The following is a 20,187-nucleotide window of genomic DNA, read 5'->3' on the forward strand; positions in this document are numbered from 1 at the left end:
AAAATTATATGTTATATATAGCAAATGAATTATTTAATTTTTCTTCCATAAGTTTATTTTGTTTTATAATTTTTTTTTACCTGTTTCTTTAACATTATTGTTTAAAAAACTGTTTTATAAATAGGAAATGAATAATTTCCATGTCTCAAGGGAAGATTGGTAGTCTAATACACAGCTGACTTAATGGAGCCACAAAGTCAATGTCAAAGAGGGCAAAAGCATCCCTAGTTCTTCATATTACACCCCAACTGTGCCTTTTACCACAGCTAAAGGGCTAAAGGCACTTCCTGTATAACTCAATGTAGTTGTATTTACTGAATTATTTCCTTGAGGGTAGATGTTTGTCACAGTTTAGTATACATCTTAGGGAAGTGTAATTTTGCTGAGTATATTCATGAATATTTGATAGTCTATAATTAAAATACACTGATTTTTTTTGCACAATAATTACAACTCTAATAATGGGAGAAAAAAGAAGACACCTATAATTCTACCCCCTGTTAAGTAAGCTTTCCTCCCCTTTTCCTTTCCAGTCCTCAAGTACCACAGTTGAAATATCTGAAATTTTGATTCATATTTTCTGGGGAGCTTATTGATGAACTCTGTTCATTTGGAGATTTACTTTTGAAACTATTCCTTGTGCTTATTCCAAGAGACTGTTCTTACTAGTCTGAAAGAGTGTCTTCTGAGATAGGTCTTCTCATTGGCCATCTGTAGGTTCCGCTTACATAGTACAATCCTTGATGACTGAACAGGACTGACTGAAAAGGGTGTTTAGACCCAATATTATATCTAACCTCAAATGTGGAAGACATGCTTGTGGATTTTTTTGGACTTGGTCTAAACTAGACTTTTAAAGTCCGCAAACCACTGAGACTTGCTCACAATTGAGTTATACTTAGTTGGGAAGAAAACTGCACAAAAGGATTTGGGTGCCTCTTGAATATAAGCATTTATCTTACTGAAGTTTACTCCCTATTGATTATTGATTACTTCCATTTGATCAGCAACAGTTGTGTTTTCATTTAAATAAATAATTAAATCTTGTCAATTGCCTATAAATCCTTAGATTAAAATTTCATTTTACTGAGAATGTAAATTCCTGAATAATTCACTCACTCACAGAAAGTCAAGTGCTATAATAATCTAATTTAGGAGTCCTAGATAATTTTTGAAAACTTGACTTTATAAATATCAGTTGGTTTATATTTCATGGGTGAATTTTTTTTATCTTGATTCATTTTTCTAATGAATAGGTAACTATATCAGATAGTTTACCATATCTGGGGGTACAAGTAATTTAATGCTTTCAATGGCTATCTTTAAAATACTAGACTTACATAACATTCTCCAGAAAGCAACTGAGCTAAAAAAAAAAAATCATCTCTAAATTCCTATCCTCAAAAATCAAAAATAATGAATTTTAATTTAATTTATAGGTAATAGATAAATCAAATTTATATCTTCTTCTGGAAATGAAGTCAACTTTATTCTGGTTATAGGATGTTTGAACCTGTCTTAGTCTAATTCTCAGTCAAAAGTCATACTTGATAGGTAACAGAACTTTCCTTAATCTCATCTCTAATTTGCCATTTATATATTCACAGATGAGTGGGATAGGTCATTTTGGGATTTTTACCCATGAGTATACTACTGCTTGAGCAGCAGATGATGGGAAGCTTCTGTTGCCTATAGAAGCATCGAGAGTGGGAATTAATCTATAAGTTGAGTATACATGTATATTTTTGTATGGAAAATTTTTTTTTTTTTCAGTTTATGTTATTTTTTATTATAGCAAGCCCTTTAAAAACAACTTACACTATAAAAATAATGATGTTCATTATAGAAAACTGGGAAAATGCAGAAACATAGGTATATAGCAAGTCATAATTCTGTACTTCTCATAGGCAACTCTAATGTTAATACTATGGACATATGCAGTAGTATGCTCATACATTTTAAACAACTAACTCTGGATGTAATTCCAATACAAACATTGGTTGATATTTTGGTTTATTTTATTTTATTTTTTTTTTAAATATTAAATTTTATTTTTATATTCCCCCATACAATTGCAAACGCCCCATTCTGACCCCAATCCTTCCCCTCCCGCCCCCCACCCCCAAAAAGTGTCTCTGGTTCATAGTTTTTTGTTGATTTTGATTTTCACTTTCTTATATTCATTTTCCTGGTCCCTTACTTAAGTTTTCTAGATTCCTGCTATGAGTGAGACCATCCGGTATTTTTCTTTTTCTTTCTGGCTTATTTCGCTGAGCATGATCCCTTCCAGCGCCATCCATGTTGCTGCAAATTGCATGTGTTTATCTTTTTTGAATGCTGAGTAATATTCCATGGTATATATGTACCACATCTTCTTGATCCAGTCATCTATTTTTGGGCATTTGGGTTGTTTCCAAAGCTTAGCTATTGTAAACAGTGCTGCTATAAACATAGGAGTGCAGGTGCTCTTTGGAATTGATGTTTCTGTGTCCTTTGGGTAAATACCTAGGAGTGGAATTGCTGGATCATATGGAAGCTCTATGTTTAGTAGGTCCAGAAATCTCCACACAGCTCTCCATAGTGGTTGGACCAGTTTGCACTCCCACCAACAGTGCACAAGAGTTCCTTTTTCTCCACATCCTCGCCAACATTTGTTGTTGCTAGTTTTTTTAATATGTGCCATTCTCACTGGTGTGAGATGGTATCTCATGGTAGTTTGTATGGAAAATTTAAGTCAAGTTTAAACACTGTCTCTTGAGAGGAAATGATAAATCATGACTTTTTGGGTGCATTTTTATATCTTAAAGTAATGAAGTATATTTTATTTTATATATTTTAAGAACACACTATCTTGAATTCCTAAAAACCACATATTTTCTCAACAAGGAGAAGATTAGTTAAAAATATAATTTGTTAGTTTCACACAATAGATTTTCAATATCAATATTGACTAAATCTGAATTTCAGTATCAGGTTATAATGTAATTTGAAAAGACCATTGGTATGGAAGAAATGAAATAACCCATCTTGCTTTTTTGATCCTCTTAGCAATCTCCCTTTTTGTAACAAAGTTTCTTAGGTTTTTTTTCTTTTCTTTTTACAGGAGCACCAGTGTATTCAGTAGCTTGGGGCCCTGATTCAGAAAAAGTTCTTTATACTGCAGGGAAGCAGCTGATCATTAAACCTCTTCAACCAAATGCTAAAGTTTTACAGGTACTTACTTCTTAGGCCTTTGCAAATTGTTATCAGAATCTGGGAACTGTTAAGTGAGAGGTCACTTTCTTAGAAGTCCCTTTCTTCTAGGTGGTCTTTTTACAGTCTGAAGCTTTTAAGTGTGTGGTTTTATCAGCCTTTATTATAGAACAGAGAATGTCTAGTTATATTTCTAACAAGGTTCACTTTCCCCTTATACCAACTCCATTAGACAAGTACATTGTAAATGTGTTTTGAGTTGCTAAATTGTCACATCATTTGGCACAGTAAGCATCTTTAAATTTCACAGTCAGCTTCAAATGCATATATTTGAGACAAAGCAGGACTCAATTATAAAACTTTAAGAGCTTGTTTAGCCTTTTATTTTTTAATCACCATAACTATCATCTTCTTATCACCATCATGTGTTGAATACTCTTGGATTTTCTCAAAGATTTTATCACTCTTTTAGAATTTTTAGAGTAGAGGGGGAGTCATTGTAATGTTTAAAATTATTAAATAATTTTCTCCATAATTTAATAATGATACCATGTAGTGTGGATGTAAGAAAATAAACTTTGAAGTTAGTCAGGTTGAGTTCAAATGCTTCCTCACCTGTATGTGACCTGTGAAATAGGAAATTTCTCTGTGCTATAGCTTTCTCTTATTTGTGGTTTTTGAAAGATTTTTGCATAGAAGAACTGGGGTGTAGGCCAGAGGTGCGGAATGGGGGAAGAGACAGAGTGGGGAACATAACAGGCAAATTTACTGAAATAACACTGATAAAAGGGGAGCAGTGGGCAAGACAGGAGAGGTCCAGCTGCTCCATGTGGGTCAGCTCCCTGGCTAGGGCTTGAACTCAGGCCATAGTGGTGATAGCGATGAAATTTAACCCCTCGATCACCAGGGAGGCCCCTGATTTGTGATGTATCATTGTATCATAGAAGACTGAATAAGTTAAATTGCAAAGGGCATAGGGCAATGCATATCATATTAAGAGCACACATTCAGTAAGTACTCAGTATAGAGTAGTAGTTGTTATTGTGAGTTATTTTGTCATCTCTACCTACAAGTTAGTTCCTAGTAAGTTAGAACCAGAGAGGACAGAAAAATGATGCAGATTGATTAGGTCCTGAATAAGGACTTGATGCTGTAGATTGGCAGACTATGGCACGTATAATAATTGAGTAGATATAGATTGGGAGAGTAAAGAGACAGAAATAATTTTGAGGTTCCATATTAGTAACTTTTATATAGATTATGCTTTATATATTTCACATAGTTGACATGCATTTACTGTGTGTAGAACACTTGGCTAAGAACTGTAGGACAAACACAGAAGATACAAGCCCTTGCTCTTAGGCAACTAGAGTAAAAAGTTTGGGCAAAGGGAAAAAGCTGAGTACTAGTTCTCTCTGCCTTTTATCAAAGTCCTTCCATAACACTTAAAGTTTGAAAATCTGCTGTGAAATTATGCAAGAAAGGCTAGATGAATCTTTTCGTTTATACTTAATGTGATTTATTTAGGTACCTATAATTAGGCTTATATAAATGAAACTCAGTAATATGCTTATATCACTATTAATAAATTATAGTTCAGTACTTCAGCGGGACTTTTGGGCCAGGAGGTAGTAGAGAAAACAAAAAGAGTATTTATTGCCAACATTTAGGTAGTGTAGGAGAGGAGTTAAAATATAATTAGTAATTTAGTGCAAATTTTCTATTCTTAGAAAACTGAAACTGCAGCAGTTCTCCAGGGGTATAAACACATGCAAATTTGGATTTTCCACAAAAGAGGAATGCTTAATTAATTCTTGCTTGTAGAACATAGTTCAGAAGTACACCTCATTTACTTTAAGAACTATAGGGACCCTTCTGAAGACCCAGAATTTAATTTTGTAGTAGGACACTCTGTTTATTCATACAGTGCAAATGTTGTGCACACTTAACTATATAGCAGGCACTATGCTAGGTGTGAGATAATTCAAAGTCGAACCAAACACAGTTTCTGCCTTCAAGGAACTTCTTATTCAAAGGAATTTTACAAAATGTCTAATACATTGAGAAATAATTAAAACCTGTCTATGCATTACCTATAATTTATAAATATAAGTAATGTGTATGTTGATGCCCTACGTTATAGTGTAAAGAAAATTTAAATCACATTTTGTTCATAACTTTTGAATATGCAAATATTAATTTTGTAGTTTTAAAATGAAACTCTTGAGAATCTCTCTTTGTATGATTCTGTATATACCTATATATTTATAACGTTTGTTCTAACAGTTTATTTCAGGACACTGGATTAACTTGATAGTAAATTGTGACAATTTATTGCTTTTAAATAAGCATTATCAAAGCATTTGTTTTTGAGTATATTTTTATATACCTTGAATAAATCAAGCTCTGAATTATTGTTCCTTCTTTGAGCTTATTTGATGCTAATTTAATATTTTATTTTGTGAATACTAAGTGTAATAGGTTGGCAAGAGTCTATAAAGAGAGCCCTTGAAATTGGTCACTGTTTCAATTTATGTGCAGCAAAGTAAGTCAGAAACAATGAAGAAAATGTATTTCACATTTACATAGCAGACAATTCAACAACATAAAACACTTTCCAAAACTATTGGATGTCCCTAAACAACCTGAGGGCTCCGAGATGAAAAAGGAGGGGGAGGGAAAGGGACAAGGGGACACAGCAATGGGGGGGAGGGGAATTGGTATAATATGAAGTTAATTGGCTCAGACATTAAAATATATCTTATCATCTTCAAGGAAAATTCTTTTCCAGTTTTATTTTTTTGCTTAAACATTGTGAAATAACTTTAATTACTTGTATGAAAATAGCTAAATGGACACATGAATCATATTTAAGAACAAGAGACATCCATGCTTACATCCTGATTGCCAGTGTCTGGGTGGGATATGCATTCTGTGTACAAAGGGAATTTGTGAATGTGTGGAAAACACCATTTTGTTATATGGTTAAATGAAGCTGAAGAGTCTCAGAGTAGTTTAGTAACTACTCCAGAGACATGAAGAATGAAGCTTGGGAGAATTTGCAGAAGAGAATGAAGAGAGTGCTAAAAAAGACATTCATGTAGTAAATATATACATAAAAAAAATAGTAAATGAAAATGAAAGCAGTGTCAGTAATGGGAGCGCCCATGTAAAGGAGAACAAGATTTGTATTTGACTAATAACATGTTCACTTCCATGTCAAGCTTGGAGAATAATTCAGTAGCAAGTGATAATTCCATCTAAAATTCAGGCAACTGAGGTAACTTATAAGGATTTAAGCTATGTGCTAGATATTATACTGTAGATATTTTCATGAGTATAAATTAGATATTAAAAATGAGATAATGCATAAAAGCTATGAAAGTAAGATAGCAGTCTCCAAGGAGAGGAAAAGAGGATCTTCAGAAAGAGGCAAAATGTCTTATAGAAAAAAATTTTTAATGCTCTTAAAGACATAATTAATATCTTTTTCTCGTAGTGGAAAGCTCACGATGGCATTATTTTAAAAGTAGATTGGAACTCAGTCAATGATCTTATTTTATCTGCTGGGGAAGATTGTAAATATAAGGTATGTAATGTTTGAGTTTATCATCTGGTTAAAAGAATACAATTTAGATGAAAAGTATTTAACATGTAAGATGATCTTTAGTCCTTCACTTTAGCCATATATTTTGACTTTTAATAATGTAACAAATTGTTATTGTATCATAGAAGTGGTATTTTTTTAAAGTGTTGACTTCCTCATTGGCCTAATACACCTATAGAATTTGATTTAATGCGTAGAAATATAAATATGATTACTAGTTTTAGTGACTCAATTTAAATCAATTCACTTAAGCTTTAAAAAGTCAGTCTTACAGGTTCACTAAACATTGATCAACTTAGACAAAATATTTTGTGGGGAAGAATATAGTTAGAGGAAATTCAATTGAAATAAATACTTTTAGGCAAATGTAGTACTTATTGGGCATAAAAATTTATGCAAAAAACTATGTCTCAGATTTTTATTATTAAATTTAAAAGGAATTAAAATGTGTAATGTGTAGGTTCTATTATTACTCAAATTTAGTAAAATTTGAAAATTATCAGTATATCATATCTATAACAATTTTTTGAAGATATTTAGGTTTCAACTAATGCAGATTTTGGGTATGCTGGCTATAGGGCCACTGATAGACAGCACCATCTGAGGTGAAGGCTTTGGACCTGCTGCTCCAGGGCCTGCCTGTACCTGCTGGCTCAGAATTATCAGCTCCTGCTCACCTCTGTCTCAGAACATTATTGATCATTATGAAAATACTAGAAATATGGATTGCCTTGACATGACATCTAAAAATGTTGGAACTGGATTGGTGAGGGCTCAGTGTAGCATGTAGTGATGTGATGAAATTACAGATTCAAGTGGATGAAAGGGGAAGATTGTGGATGCCAGCGTTAAAACATTTGGCTGGTTCTGCAATTGCCTCCAGCTCATTAGCCACCGAATGGGTGAAAAGGGAGGCAGTGGAGGAAGCCTTAATCACTAAAGCACAGCTATCGCCAAGGAACTCTGTTTTCTCTGTGATACTACTGCTCCATGTTGGCTGATGACGCAGTCTAGGCTGTCCTGGTTGATCACAGATTGAAACAAGAATCCAAAAAAGTGAGGTGGAGAAGAAATGAGCCTTTGGTGAAGTACCCAACAGGTCACATGGTGCCTGCCCACCCACCTGTGCATTCACCCTAGATGTTCAGAAGCCTATACCAGTGCAATGAAAGAGTTATGAGATGTGCACATTTGCTATTCCCATTGTGGCTCTGATGCAAACAAATACAGTTTTTTGTTCTGTGTTCTGTGGTTTCTTTCAGCTCACTCTTATCACTTTTACATAGTTCATGAATATTTTGAATTGTGGCTGGCCTTAAAACTGAAATCAGTAATAAAGTTTCAAGTTTTGATAATACATGAAATACACAAATAGGCAATTTTACCTGAATCTTTTTGAGGAAGATTGACAATAGAACAACTTGGTCTGATTGTTTGAAAGAAACAATTATTGTGCGTGAAGTAACTCTGTGTGTGTGTATGCATAATAAAAAAAAATTAAGACAAAAAAATACAGCTTTTTTCCATCTTATGTGATAATAAAGATATTTCATTGCTAATAGTATACAGTGATGATTCTAATTCCTTACTATGTATCTTATTGGAGGACAGGCTTGTTTGCAATAATGTGGTGACTGTTAAAATATTTTAAAAAATTTGCTTTTGTAGGTTTGGGATAGTTATGGGCGCCCTCTGTACAATTCACAACCTCATGAGCATCCTATTACCTCAGTTGCCTGGGCTCCAGATGGAGAACTATTTGCTGTTGGATCCTTTCATACTTTACGCTTGTGTGATAAGACTGGGGTAAGTTCTGGTGGTGAGCAGTCACAGATGTGTTGTCATACAAGTGGTAATGCACATCACACCCAGTTCTTAATCTTTAAAAACATTTTCAATGAATGTGTTTGCCATCTTTCTTACTTTTCTTCATATCTTGTTTCAATCAATTCCAAATTTGGGGGACCATACACCTCTTTTAAGTTTGAAGAATGAGCATGATCTTTACTATTTGTCTTCCTGGAAATACTTACACATGATTTGAAAGATGGTGAAGTAATAATGTATTAAAATTTATTCCCAATCAATATAAGAAGTTTAGTTTTACACAAGGGACTATGGTGATGGTTCATGGGTAAATTGGTGGTCGGAATTTTATATGGACTACACCTAAAAGGAGAAAGCATACATTGTACAAAAAGGAAGAATGATGCAAAAAAAAAAAAAATACATATAAATAATAATAAAAAGTTTTTAAAACTAAACTGTTTTAAACTTTTTAAAAACTCAATATTTTTCAATCAAAAACTTTGTTTGCATATTTTAGGTAAGGAATTGATACTAAATTTTAAAGTGGTCATTTTTAAACTAAAGAATTCATGTTTAAGTATGTATGAGACGCTTTCCTTCATACAAAAGCAAACAAGTTCAATCTAAGGAATGAGTTGTTTGTTTCATCAACATCTTCCAGAAGCATCAACATTATATGGCAAAAAGAGTTTGAGTGGGACTATTTTATACTATCCATAACTATGAGGAACTCTCATAATTCTACTGTTGCTTATTTTCCTCAGTGGAAAATGAGACAATTAACTTAAAATTTTTAGAACCTTATAAATGATCTATTAATTTTTCTGGCTATTTGTATTCCATTACATAAAGTCCTCAGCTAACTTTAATTTTTTTTTTTTTATTAATAGAGGCATGTTTTATTTATTTATTTGTTTGTTTGTTTTGTTTATACATGCACTGGGTACAGTCAGAAGCACGGGAGGGTGAGAGAATTCACCAGAGCCAGAGCGGGGAGCAGAGCAGGCAGAAGGACCGAAGTACACTGCTGAGGGGAGCAGCGGGCGGCAGGAGAGGTCTGCGCGCCATGTGGGACCCTCCTCTGGTGGCCGGGGAGCAGCCGGGGATCGAACCGGCGCTGCAGAGGCCGCGGGCAGCTTCGCAACCCAGTGCTCAACCGCTGCGCCACCGGGGAGGCCCACAGCTAACTTTAGAAACTTGGAAACATACTGTCATCAGTTCCATGCCATCTCTCCCCTCCCATCTTCCTAATTTGTAGCCGAGCTCACATTAGGTTGAACACTGCTTACTAATATTGCCACTCATCTTCTCTCTGTTCTTCCTATCCCTTAAGGGGATGGTTGACTTCATTGACTCCCTAGATAGTTTGTACACTCCCTAGATAGTTGGTAAGAGCTCAGTGAGACTCTAAACATCTAGACAAAATGCAAAAATTACTTGAAGACTAGCGAGTAATCAAAAATAGGCAGATAGCCATTTTTGGAAAATAGTTGCACGGCTTTGAAAATGGAATTGGCACTTGAACCACAGTCCACTAAAGTGAGCAATGCATGAATTTGGAATTGATACAGGTAACAAAATACCTACTCTTATGAGTTTTAATTCCAATCAGATGAAAGACCATAAAACAATAAAATTATTGTAATGTGTTAAGTGGTAACAAATGCTATAAAATAAGTAAACGGGTGAGGGAGATAACATTATTTTAGGTGAGGTGTTCAGTGAATATCTGACACAAACTAAGTGTACATTATTGAGTGTTAGTAAAATAAATTATGGTACAAGTAAATTAAAGAATAAAAATTAAAAACACAAGTACTGTAATTTCCCCCTACATTCCATAATAAATTTTACTCTTACCTTTGATTTTATTCTATTTTATTTTTTAAAGATTTTATTTATTTTATTTATATAAGCACTGGGTACAGTCAAAAGTGCAGGAGGGCGAGAGAATTCACCAGAGGCAGAGCAGAGCAGGCAGGAGAGGTCTGCGGGCCATGTGGGCCCCTCGCTCAGTGGCCAGGCATTGAACCAGCTTCGCAACCCAGCGCTCAACCACTGCGCCACCGGGGAGGCTCTGACCTTTGATTTTAAAGATATGTATGAGTTAACAGTGTAAAGCAAAAGCTTCCAAATTAACAATTGTTATAATGAATAAGCAAAATATTTTCGTGAGTTGCATTGTATTACACTTAATATTTAGGAATTAGATCTGATCATGTGAGGCTACGCTTTTAACTGACGTTGCTTTTGTTCATCAGCAGGTGGCGCTAGTGTGTGAGAGAATTCTTGCCATTCTGATTTTCTCTGTTCTTGAATATTCAGTTGTCTTTATAATAAAGATTTCCTTCAGTTAATTTATTCTTCCATTCAATTAAAATCATTGCATTGATTCATCATCGGTCTTACTGATCTTACTGCTGCTACACTTAACTTTTCATTGTCCGTTATATGTGTCAACATATACAATTAAGAGAGTCTATAATTCCTGTTATGTGAGAGAGAATATTGATCTTAAAAATCAGTGTGCCTAAAAGAAATATAAGAAATTTTGCATCTGTTTGCTTCCCCCTAAACTTAATTTGTGAATGGAATTCACCCAACTTGGCTAAAGAGATAGACTTTAGAGCATCATTATAATCTATATTTATATAGAAATAGTTGAAGAGAATGGTGAGGGTTGCATTTAGGAAGTACCTTTAAAATTTTCTATAGTAAGGTCACTTTTTTTAGTTAAAATATCTCTTATTTCTGTCAGAAAATAATCTTCCTGCCTGAACAATTTGACAGGATGCAGAAAAAAACTTATGAAATATGGTATCTTTTAATAGGGCAACATTTTATAGATGCATACTCATTTGTGCTTTGTATAGTCCTGTCTACAATAAAGCTGATTTTATTTTACTTTTTGTAGGAGTAGTTAGCATGCTGTAGAGCTCTGGGGTCAAGGCTCCAGTGGCGAATTACAAAGTTAAAGTCTCTTCTGGGCCTTAGGTTTCCTCATCATCAAAATAAATGGGCTGGGTTGTTTGATCATCTCTCTCAAGTCCACACTTCTACAATACCTTTCCCATGCGAACTAAGCATAATGCTTGCTTCCTCTCATGAGAAGTGTAGTATGTTGTTAATTTGTTTTGTTTTGTTTTTAATATAAGATTGTTGTATGGGAAGCGGCAGAACTGCAAGGGATGTGTCAGAAGTGGGAAAAACTCAAGCAGTGCTGGAGAAGTGTGACTGATCCTATAACTTCAGATTTACCCTACATTTTATTATAATTGAATGCAAGTAGCAGAAACCATTAAGCAAATAATAATAATAATAATAATAATAATAATAATAATTGGCTATAAAGTAAAAGAGAAAGCTTCCAAAAACCAGGGTAAGGATGGACTTGGGCCTCAAAAATCAGGAAAGTATGGTGCTAAGAAAAACAGAGATTGTTCTCTCTGTCTTTTGCCTCTGTTTCTATCTGCATGTCCCTGTCCTTTTTTCTATTCCAGGGAACTTACTGTCTTCTTCCCCAGGGTTTGCATGCTGGAAAGGGACTAGCTCTCAAGTGTACATCTCCTATATTCAAGAAGGCAGCCAGATTAAGATAAGAATATTAGTACTAAATTTAGATACCTCCAGGGAAGTCTCTAGGTCAGCTATCGTTATTTAATGGCAAAAGTTGTAGTTGTTGTAAGAGATTAAAGAATAGATGATGGTAAAATTTCAGATATATCTGTACTTATTTTGGATGAGACTAAACTTGGTTAACGTAAACTTCTTCTCTGTGGTTGACCAACTTGAAAACACAAAAAAACCCTTTTTTTAATCATCAAAGACTTTTTTTTTTTATCAAGGAGTGCAAATTTGAATTTGCTGATTTCTTTCTGATTTTGGTTCTTAAAAATCTAAATTTAATTTTCTACGTTCAGAAGCACAAAAGTTTTGTTTAACAAAATGTTCACTAGATGGGGGTATGCTAAAATCATGAAAATTCTCCCCTTGCACGCGGACCAGTCCAAGTGTGATTCCTAATACACCGTGTGTCACTGTTCCCCACCTCCATTTGGGGAGAAGTGGCACAGTTTCCTCTTCAAAAATACCTCTGAGTGTCTTCTGTTCGTAAATACCTCATGAACCACCAAAGTCCAACATTCACATGTTCTGATTTGTTATTGCCAGAAATGTAAATATACTTAAATCCTTTATTTTGATTTAAGATATTTTCCCTTTTATTTCGTTTTCTTTAAAGTGTTTCTTTTGCTCACCCTTTTTAAGCATCCTATAGATTTCTCTGGACCAATAAGCCATATCTAGTTTACTATTTACAGAATCATCTACTAAGGCCTATGGATTTGAGCAATTTAAAATTGTTCCTTAAGGATTTCCCCCTAAGTATTCTAAGATGTCCATATATTTTCTGAGGAAGATTCTATCTCATAGTCTAATTTTTCATACTGTCAGGAAATGTTCCTCAAAATGATAGCTTTCTTCTTTTTTTTCTTACCATAATCTAAATGTCTTTTGTACAATCCACATGCATATTTTATTTGATTTCATAAACCCATTTTGGTTTTTTTTTTCTTTCTGAACAAGTAATTTTAAAATGTTTTCTTTCGGATATACTTGGTATTTCAGTATAACATAAACAAGACCAAGATCCTGCTACTGCTTGGCAACATGGTCAAATTATTGTTTCATTTCTTTTTAATTATGAATAAACCTTTTCAAAGCCCAACCACAAACTACTTTTAAAAAGTGGTGAAGATATTGTTTCATGTGTTTATTTGCATGTCATGTTTTAATCTCCGGAACCTGTAAATATACTTTAAGTGGCAAAAGGGACTTTGCAGATGCCATTAAGGTATAGTCTTCCAGATGGTTAGGCTATCCTGGATTGTCCAGGTTGGCCCAGTCTAATCATGTGAGTCCTTAAAAGCAGAGAATCTTTCCCAGCTGGGTTAGAGGATGGAGGAGTAAGACAGATTCAAAATAAAAGCAATTCAGCTTGCTGTTGCTGGCATTAAAGATGGAGGCTTATTCAACTGTATATCTGAGATTTACCCTTGTTGTTGGGTATGTATAGTGGCATAATTTTTGAGTGTTCTCAAATCTCTCTATAGATAGAAAATAAGAGACCATAACACAAAATCTACTGACAGTAACAAACAAAACTAAGTGACACTATATCCCGAAAGACCCCCCAAATACAAGTCGTTTTCCCAGCTACCATTGAGAAGTACACATGGTATCAGCATTTGTGTGAGGAAGTAGAGGAAAGACAACCAGGCTTCTGAGACCACATAAAAAGAACCCCCAAGTCACCAATAAATACCCCAAACTGAAACAAATACCAGAATGTGGGAATGGCAGCTGAAAAATATAAGGGAATTTCTATAGGATCCAATTTTAAGTGAGTACAAGGGGACATAGTATACCCATATGCTACACTAGATAAGGTATGACATGTTGTTAGACATTTTTGTATCACTACTCCTACCCCCTTTTTAAGGTAAATTCTGGGTTCTATACACACTTATTGAAGAAAGAGATAATGGTAAGACAATAAAAAATAATTTTCTATAAGAGAAGGAGAGAATGGAGCTGAGAATGGTGTTAAAAATTAGACTTATTTGACTATATGTGTGTGTGTGGTTTGTTTATTTTGGTGTAAATGTAAAGCAAAATTGATTTTTTTGAAAACAATTCCTAAAACTCAAAAATAAATGAAATAATAAATGTTAGGATATGAAGGAGAGGGAATCATGTTCATTGTTGGTGCATATCTAAATTAATGCAACAACTATCAAAAACAGTATGGAGGTTCCACAAATAAAAAGTGCAGCTACCATATAATCCAACAATTCTACTTCTGGGTATTTATCCAAAGGAAACAAAAACACTGACCTGAAAAGTTCTATGCACCTCCATGTTCATTGCAGCATTACTTACAGTAGCCAAAACATGAAAACAACCAACCCAGGTATCCATTAGTGGATGGATGGGTAAAGAAAGTGTGTGTGTGTGTACATATACTACACACACATAATGGATTATACTATTCAGTTGTAAAAACAGAATCCTGTCATTTGTAACAACGGGGGGAGGGGCTTCTTAGGACATTATGCTAAATGAAATAGGTCAAAACAGAGAAAAGACAAATGCTGTATAATCTCTGTATATATGGAGTCTTTTTTTAAAAAAGATTTATTTATTTATGCATACAAAAGCTGGGGTACAGGCCAGAGATGTGGGAGGTGATAGGATCCATCAGAGACTGAGTGGGGAACAGGCATACTGACTGAAATACACTGCTGAGGGGAGCAGCGGGCAATACAGGAGAGGTCTGCCTCACCATGTGGGTTTCTCCCTGGCCAGCCGGGAATCGAACTCATGCTGCAGAGGCTGCGGATTGCTTCACAGTGCCATACTTAACCCCTTGCATCACCAGGGAGGTCCCATATATGGAGTCTTTTTAAGAATTAAAGCACACAGAAGAAAAGAATAGAGTGGTGGTTGCCAGAGGCAGTATAGTATACTTGAAAGTTGCTTTAAAAAAAAAAAAAAAGTAGATCTTAAACATTCTTACCGCAAGGGGGAAAAAATCTAAGATTATGTATGGTGATGGATATTAAGACTTATTTTGATCATTTCTCTATATGTGTGTGTGTATATAAATATATATTCACCACTATCAAATCATTGTTATATACCTGAAATTCATATAGTGTTGTATGTCAATTATTTCTCAGTTTAAAAGAAGTGAAGCGAATGAACCTAATTGTGTTTTTAGTTGTTTGTATAACTAGTGAATGAGGAGCTATTCCAGATGACTTTAAGTGATTTTATTGCCTGCTTCTTGCACTCACACTGCAGAATCAATACCAAATAGTTCTGCCACTTGGGAAAGTAGTTTAGTAGTTTCTCAAAATGTGAGACAGAGTTGCCATAGACCCAGCAATTCCACTTTTGCCTGGGTATGTATCCCAGAGAAATGAAAATAAAAGATCATGCAAAAATCTATATACAAATGTTCATAAAATAGTCAAAACTCTAAAAACAAACAAAAAAGTCCATAAAATGATGAAGAAACAAAATGTTATATATGTGCAATGAATATTATTTGGCAATAAAAAAAGTACTGATACATCCATGAACCATGAAAACATTATATTAAATGAAAAATCCAGCTACAAAAGGCCATATAATGTATTATTCCATTTTTTAAAAAAAATTATTTATTTTATACAAGAACTGGGGTATAGGCCAGACGCACGGGAGGGTGAGAGGATTCACCAGAGACATAGCGGGGAACAGAACAGGCAGAGTGACGAAATACACTGCTGAGGGGAGCAGCGGGCAAGACAGGAGAGGTCTGCCAAGCCATATGGGACACTCGCTGGCTGGCCAGGTTCGAACTGGCGCTGCAGAGGCTGCGGACAGCTTCACAGCGCAGCGCTCAACCACCTGCGCCACCAGGGGAGGCCCATAATGTATTATTCCATTTATATGAAATGGCCAGAATAGAAAATGAAAGTAGATTAGTGGTTGCCAGAATCTGGGGTCAAGGAGAATGGGAGTGACTGCTAATGGGTATGGGTTTCTTTTTGTGGTGATAAAAATGTTTGAAATCAGATAATGGTGATAGTTGCACATCTCTGACTATACCAAAAAACCACTAAAGTCTATACTTTTAAAAGATGGATTTTATAATATATGGATTGTATCTCGGTAAAAGTTATTTTTTTTAATGAAAGAAGCTTAAGGGCAAAGAAATAAAAAAGTTAAAACTTTCTTGTAATCATTTGTTTGTGTTGTTAATATTATTCTGAGTAGATTTGTGTTCTTAAGAATAAATATTTTTGGCTAGCTGAAAGGAGATACTGAGAGTATTGGTGACGATCTTATAGTGCCAGGATTTGGATCAAAAGTATCAATTTGAGTTCATGAAAAAATTTCCTAGTTCTGTCCACTAAAAAGGCTTAGAAAAGTAATGATCAACTTAGGAAAGTAGAAGTAATGATCAACAGTGACACCCCTAGCATTTGTGAATATTCTCTAAATGCCATTTTCTGCATTTCATAAAATGAGCTCATTGAAGAAAAGACTGATTCCAGTTGTGGGTCAGGAAATTAGGCCTGAATTTGGAGCATTTTATCATACTAGAAAACAAGGAAAGTGATCAAGACTGCAAGAATCTGTCAAAAAGACTAAACTACCTTGAAGAGGATACAGTTGGTTAAAATTGGACTGATTTGAACATTATATTTATTGAAATACATCAGATATGGTTAAAATTGAGTTTGTGATACTAAACAAGAACATTTTTTGGTTTTATTTGACAGTTGCAAATTATTAAAGCCAAGGAGTCACCCACAAATATCCAAATCTCACTTTTCAACAGGTTTGGGAAGGATAAGTCCTACATTATTCAGCCAGCTCTGCCCTACTCAAGCAGTGAGGCTTGAAAACAAAGGCATAAAAGACAAATAGAGAAGAGAGAAAAACTATTACCTTTTTGGAGTGAGCAACCTATATTAAAGGACAAAATCCTTGAAAGCACAAAATTTCAATAACAATGAATTTTTTTACTCAAATACTTTTTTCTCTTACCCATCTTAAATTTAGCTAGTGAAATAAAAGGCATTCTCGCCACTTGGTTTCCATCAGATTTCTGCAGAAGGACAGAGATGAGGAATCTGAAGTGGTAAAAATGCTCACCTTGCTTGCCAACATGTTCAGAAGTACTTAATCTTCCTCTTGAAGCCATCTTGAGGAAACAAAGCTCTAACCATAGGCTAGGTCTCTTGGCTGTCACATTGTCAGGTCACAAAGGAAATCATTCCATTCCTCTCTGGGATCTTCAAGGGTGGCCAGTAATCAAACAAGCATGAGGTAGATTGTTAAGAGAAAAAGCCATCTAGAAGTTTAACAACATCCACACTAGCCTTTTACAAATGGGAGAGAGTTATGACTGACTACCAAAAATGATTTTAATATATCAGTTCTTCTTTCTTTCTTCCTTAGTGGTCATATGCTTTAGAAAAGCCCAACACGGGCAGCATATTTAATATTGCATGGTCAATCGATGGCACCCAGATTGCTGGTGCCTGTGGAAATGGACAAGTTGTTTTTGCACACGTGGTGGAGCAGCATTGGGAGTGGAAAAACTTTCAAGTAACGTTAACTAAAAGAAGGACCATGCAGGTATGCTATGTTCCATGGCTGATTCTTCTTATGTTAGTTCACTACACAGAATGTAGAATTGTCTTCATTAATTATATTTAAATCATGTGCTATAAAAACTTAGTCACAATGAAATCTTCTAATTATACCATTGAGTGACTTTTTCATGATTTTAAATAAGACTCTTTCACCAATAATAGCACCCAAGTGTCCACAGCTACTGCAGTTATGGGGTTGAGAGGAGATAGTGAAATTCGAGGCATTTAGCGAATAGATTCAATTGAAGAAGGCATTAAGAAGGTATGTATGACAAGTAGATTGAACTCCCAGAGCTGACTCCAAGACAGCCCTAATCTGCGAGTCACTATGGTTATGTTATTTTATTTATTTATAATTATATGTTTATGTAATCTAATTCTTTTTTTAGCTTTCCCTTTAAGGGTTCCCTAAGGCAAGCCAAAGTGGGACAATGGGAGAGAGAAGGAAAACAAGTGATCTTGGAGTGAAATACTTTGTTGACTAAGACAGAAAGGTTGGAAAGTAGCAATAGAAAGTCAGGGGAAAACATCAGTGGGAAGCTTCTTCAGGGCCCAGGGCTACGTTTCACTTACCTTGTATCTGCCCTATAGTGTCTAGCCCAGTGGCTTGTGTATAATAAGCATATAGAAAGCACTCAACAAATGTTTCAAAAGTTAATTCCTGAAAGGTAGGAGGAGGAAGTCAGGGACAAGGCATACCCTCTGCCAAAGAAAAAGGTACTGTCTTCTTCTTCCTCCTGATTGTGCCACTTGCCTTTATCTTCAGTATCTGCATTTCAGATTATTATTAATTATTATAAAAATTTGGAAGCATATATCTTGTGATTTCTTGGACAGGTGTATTCAAATATTCTTTAGCCTAAGTATCCAGATTCTAAAATGTGGATGATGTGGTTGCCAGATTCATAATGATTAAGTATATTATAATTTTTATTTGTTCTTATTTTAACAATGTAAACTCTTAATTATGGAGAATTTAAAACATACACAAAAGTACATAGATTGGTATAATAAACTCTCTATGTACTCATCACCCAGCCCCAGCAACCATTAACCCATCACGGCTGGGTCTCAATGGATAATTCTTTCCAACAGGATGAGTAAAGTCTTTGTGAGAAGGAAGTGTTTAGAAGGGAGAGGGCAGAAGGGAGAGGGCGAAAGGGAGGAGACAGTATTTCCCAGCTCTAAAGCTCACTCCTGCCTCTTTCCTGCATGGGGCACAGCTGTGACTTTTGGTAGTTGCAGAAAGTGAAGATTACTTGATTCTTAAGTTACTATATCCTGTATGGGTAAGAGTTAATAGTAGAGTGAATTTGAAGATTAAGTGAGATGATGTATGTAATACAAAATAACTAGTAACTGCTCCTGTGGTTATATCTATGAATAGGCTTAAATGAGTTTTGGAAATGTGGAAACAGACTTTTTGGACTTATATCAGTCTGGGGAGCTTAAATATTGTAGTCATGTAGAAGTGTCAGAAGATACAACTAAGGTTAATCAAGATCAAGATCAGGATTGAGGATCAGTCAGGATCAAGAGGTTAATCCTGGTGCTGTCTTGAGTTTAACTGGGCAATGGATGCATTAAAATTCTGCACAGGAGATTTCTGATATGAAAATGATAGCAGCAATTATCAGTGTGTTGGTTTTGTTATTATGGCTGGGATGTTTTATTTCTGTTTGGCTCTAGGGTTCTAGATTCCAAAAAATGGAGACTTTCTCCATATCAAACTTTAAGCAAATATGAATTTAATGAAATCTGCCTATAATTTGAATAATGGCAGACGGAGGCCAATACAATCACAGTTTGAAATATTAAAATTTCCTATGCTTATTTTAATAGCTTGTTTCTCTGGGTGTCATGATGCTGTAAAGAAACTGTCATAAAATTTTCTTTAAAAACTCTTTATAACATTCCATTAGCTTTACAATATTCCTAGGAGAGGACAGCATTTTGGACCTTTTAAAAAACTTCTGGCAGCTCAGACTTCTGGTGAAGATGGTGTAAAAACTTCATACTTGGAAGGAAGAGACATACTTTTGTCTCCAAAGAGATCAATAATATATGAAATACACTTTTTCAAAAAAAAAAAAAAAAAAAAAGACTTACCTGGACTCAAAATCAAGACAAACATTTCAGTGAAACAGAAATGGAACAAAAATGTAGAGTGTGGAGTCAAGCCTCTGATCTGCTTGACTCCCTGTCCAGAAGCAAGTAGCAAAGGCAGTGAGCACCGTGGCCACCGCTGACTCACAGAGCTGAAAGGATGTGAAGCGAGACAAGTGGCTGAGCTGGGTCTCTGTGAGATCAGCCCGTGGGGCTTGGTGGGGTTGCTCTCTTCAACCCTTTGTGAAAAAAGAAACAGGG

The 20,187-nt window shown here is 35.0% G+C and overlaps 1 protein-coding gene and 1 long non-coding RNA gene across 4 annotated transcripts in view; one reads left to right on the forward strand and one right to left on the reverse strand.

Annotated features, from left to right (window-relative positions):
* Positions 1 to 20,187, forward strand: part of IFT80 (intraflagellar transport 80) — a 102,080-nt gene that overhangs the window by 43,849 nt on the left and 38,044 nt on the right. For all 3 annotated transcript variants that reach the window (XM_054700968.1, XM_054700969.1, XM_037526207.2), the window contains 4 exons: positions 3,104 to 3,213; positions 6,692 to 6,781; positions 8,468 to 8,605; positions 17,624 to 17,803. In XM_054700968.1, coding sequence (XP_054556943.1) covers positions 3,104 to 3,213; positions 6,692 to 6,781; positions 8,468 to 8,605; positions 17,624 to 17,803 — 518 coding nt within the window. The remainder of the gene's footprint in view (positions 1 to 3,103; positions 3,214 to 6,691; positions 6,782 to 8,467; positions 8,606 to 17,623; positions 17,804 to 20,187) is intronic.
* LOC129146782 (uncharacterized) lies at positions 10,536 to 20,097 on the reverse strand. Its single transcript, XR_008553986.1, has 3 exons — positions 19,930 to 20,097; positions 17,318 to 17,457; positions 10,536 to 10,690 (listed from the first exon to the last, which is right to left on the reverse strand). It is a non-coding gene; the product is annotated as an uncharacterized LOC129146782 (long non-coding RNA).

This window comes from Talpa occidentalis, unplaced genomic scaffold (genome assembly GCF_014898055.3).
Source record: "Talpa occidentalis isolate TD23 unplaced genomic scaffold, MPIMG_talOcc4v2.1 talOcc4.4, whole genome shotgun sequence".
Lineage (NCBI taxonomy): Eukaryota > Metazoa > Chordata > Mammalia > Eulipotyphla > Talpidae > Talpa > Talpa occidentalis.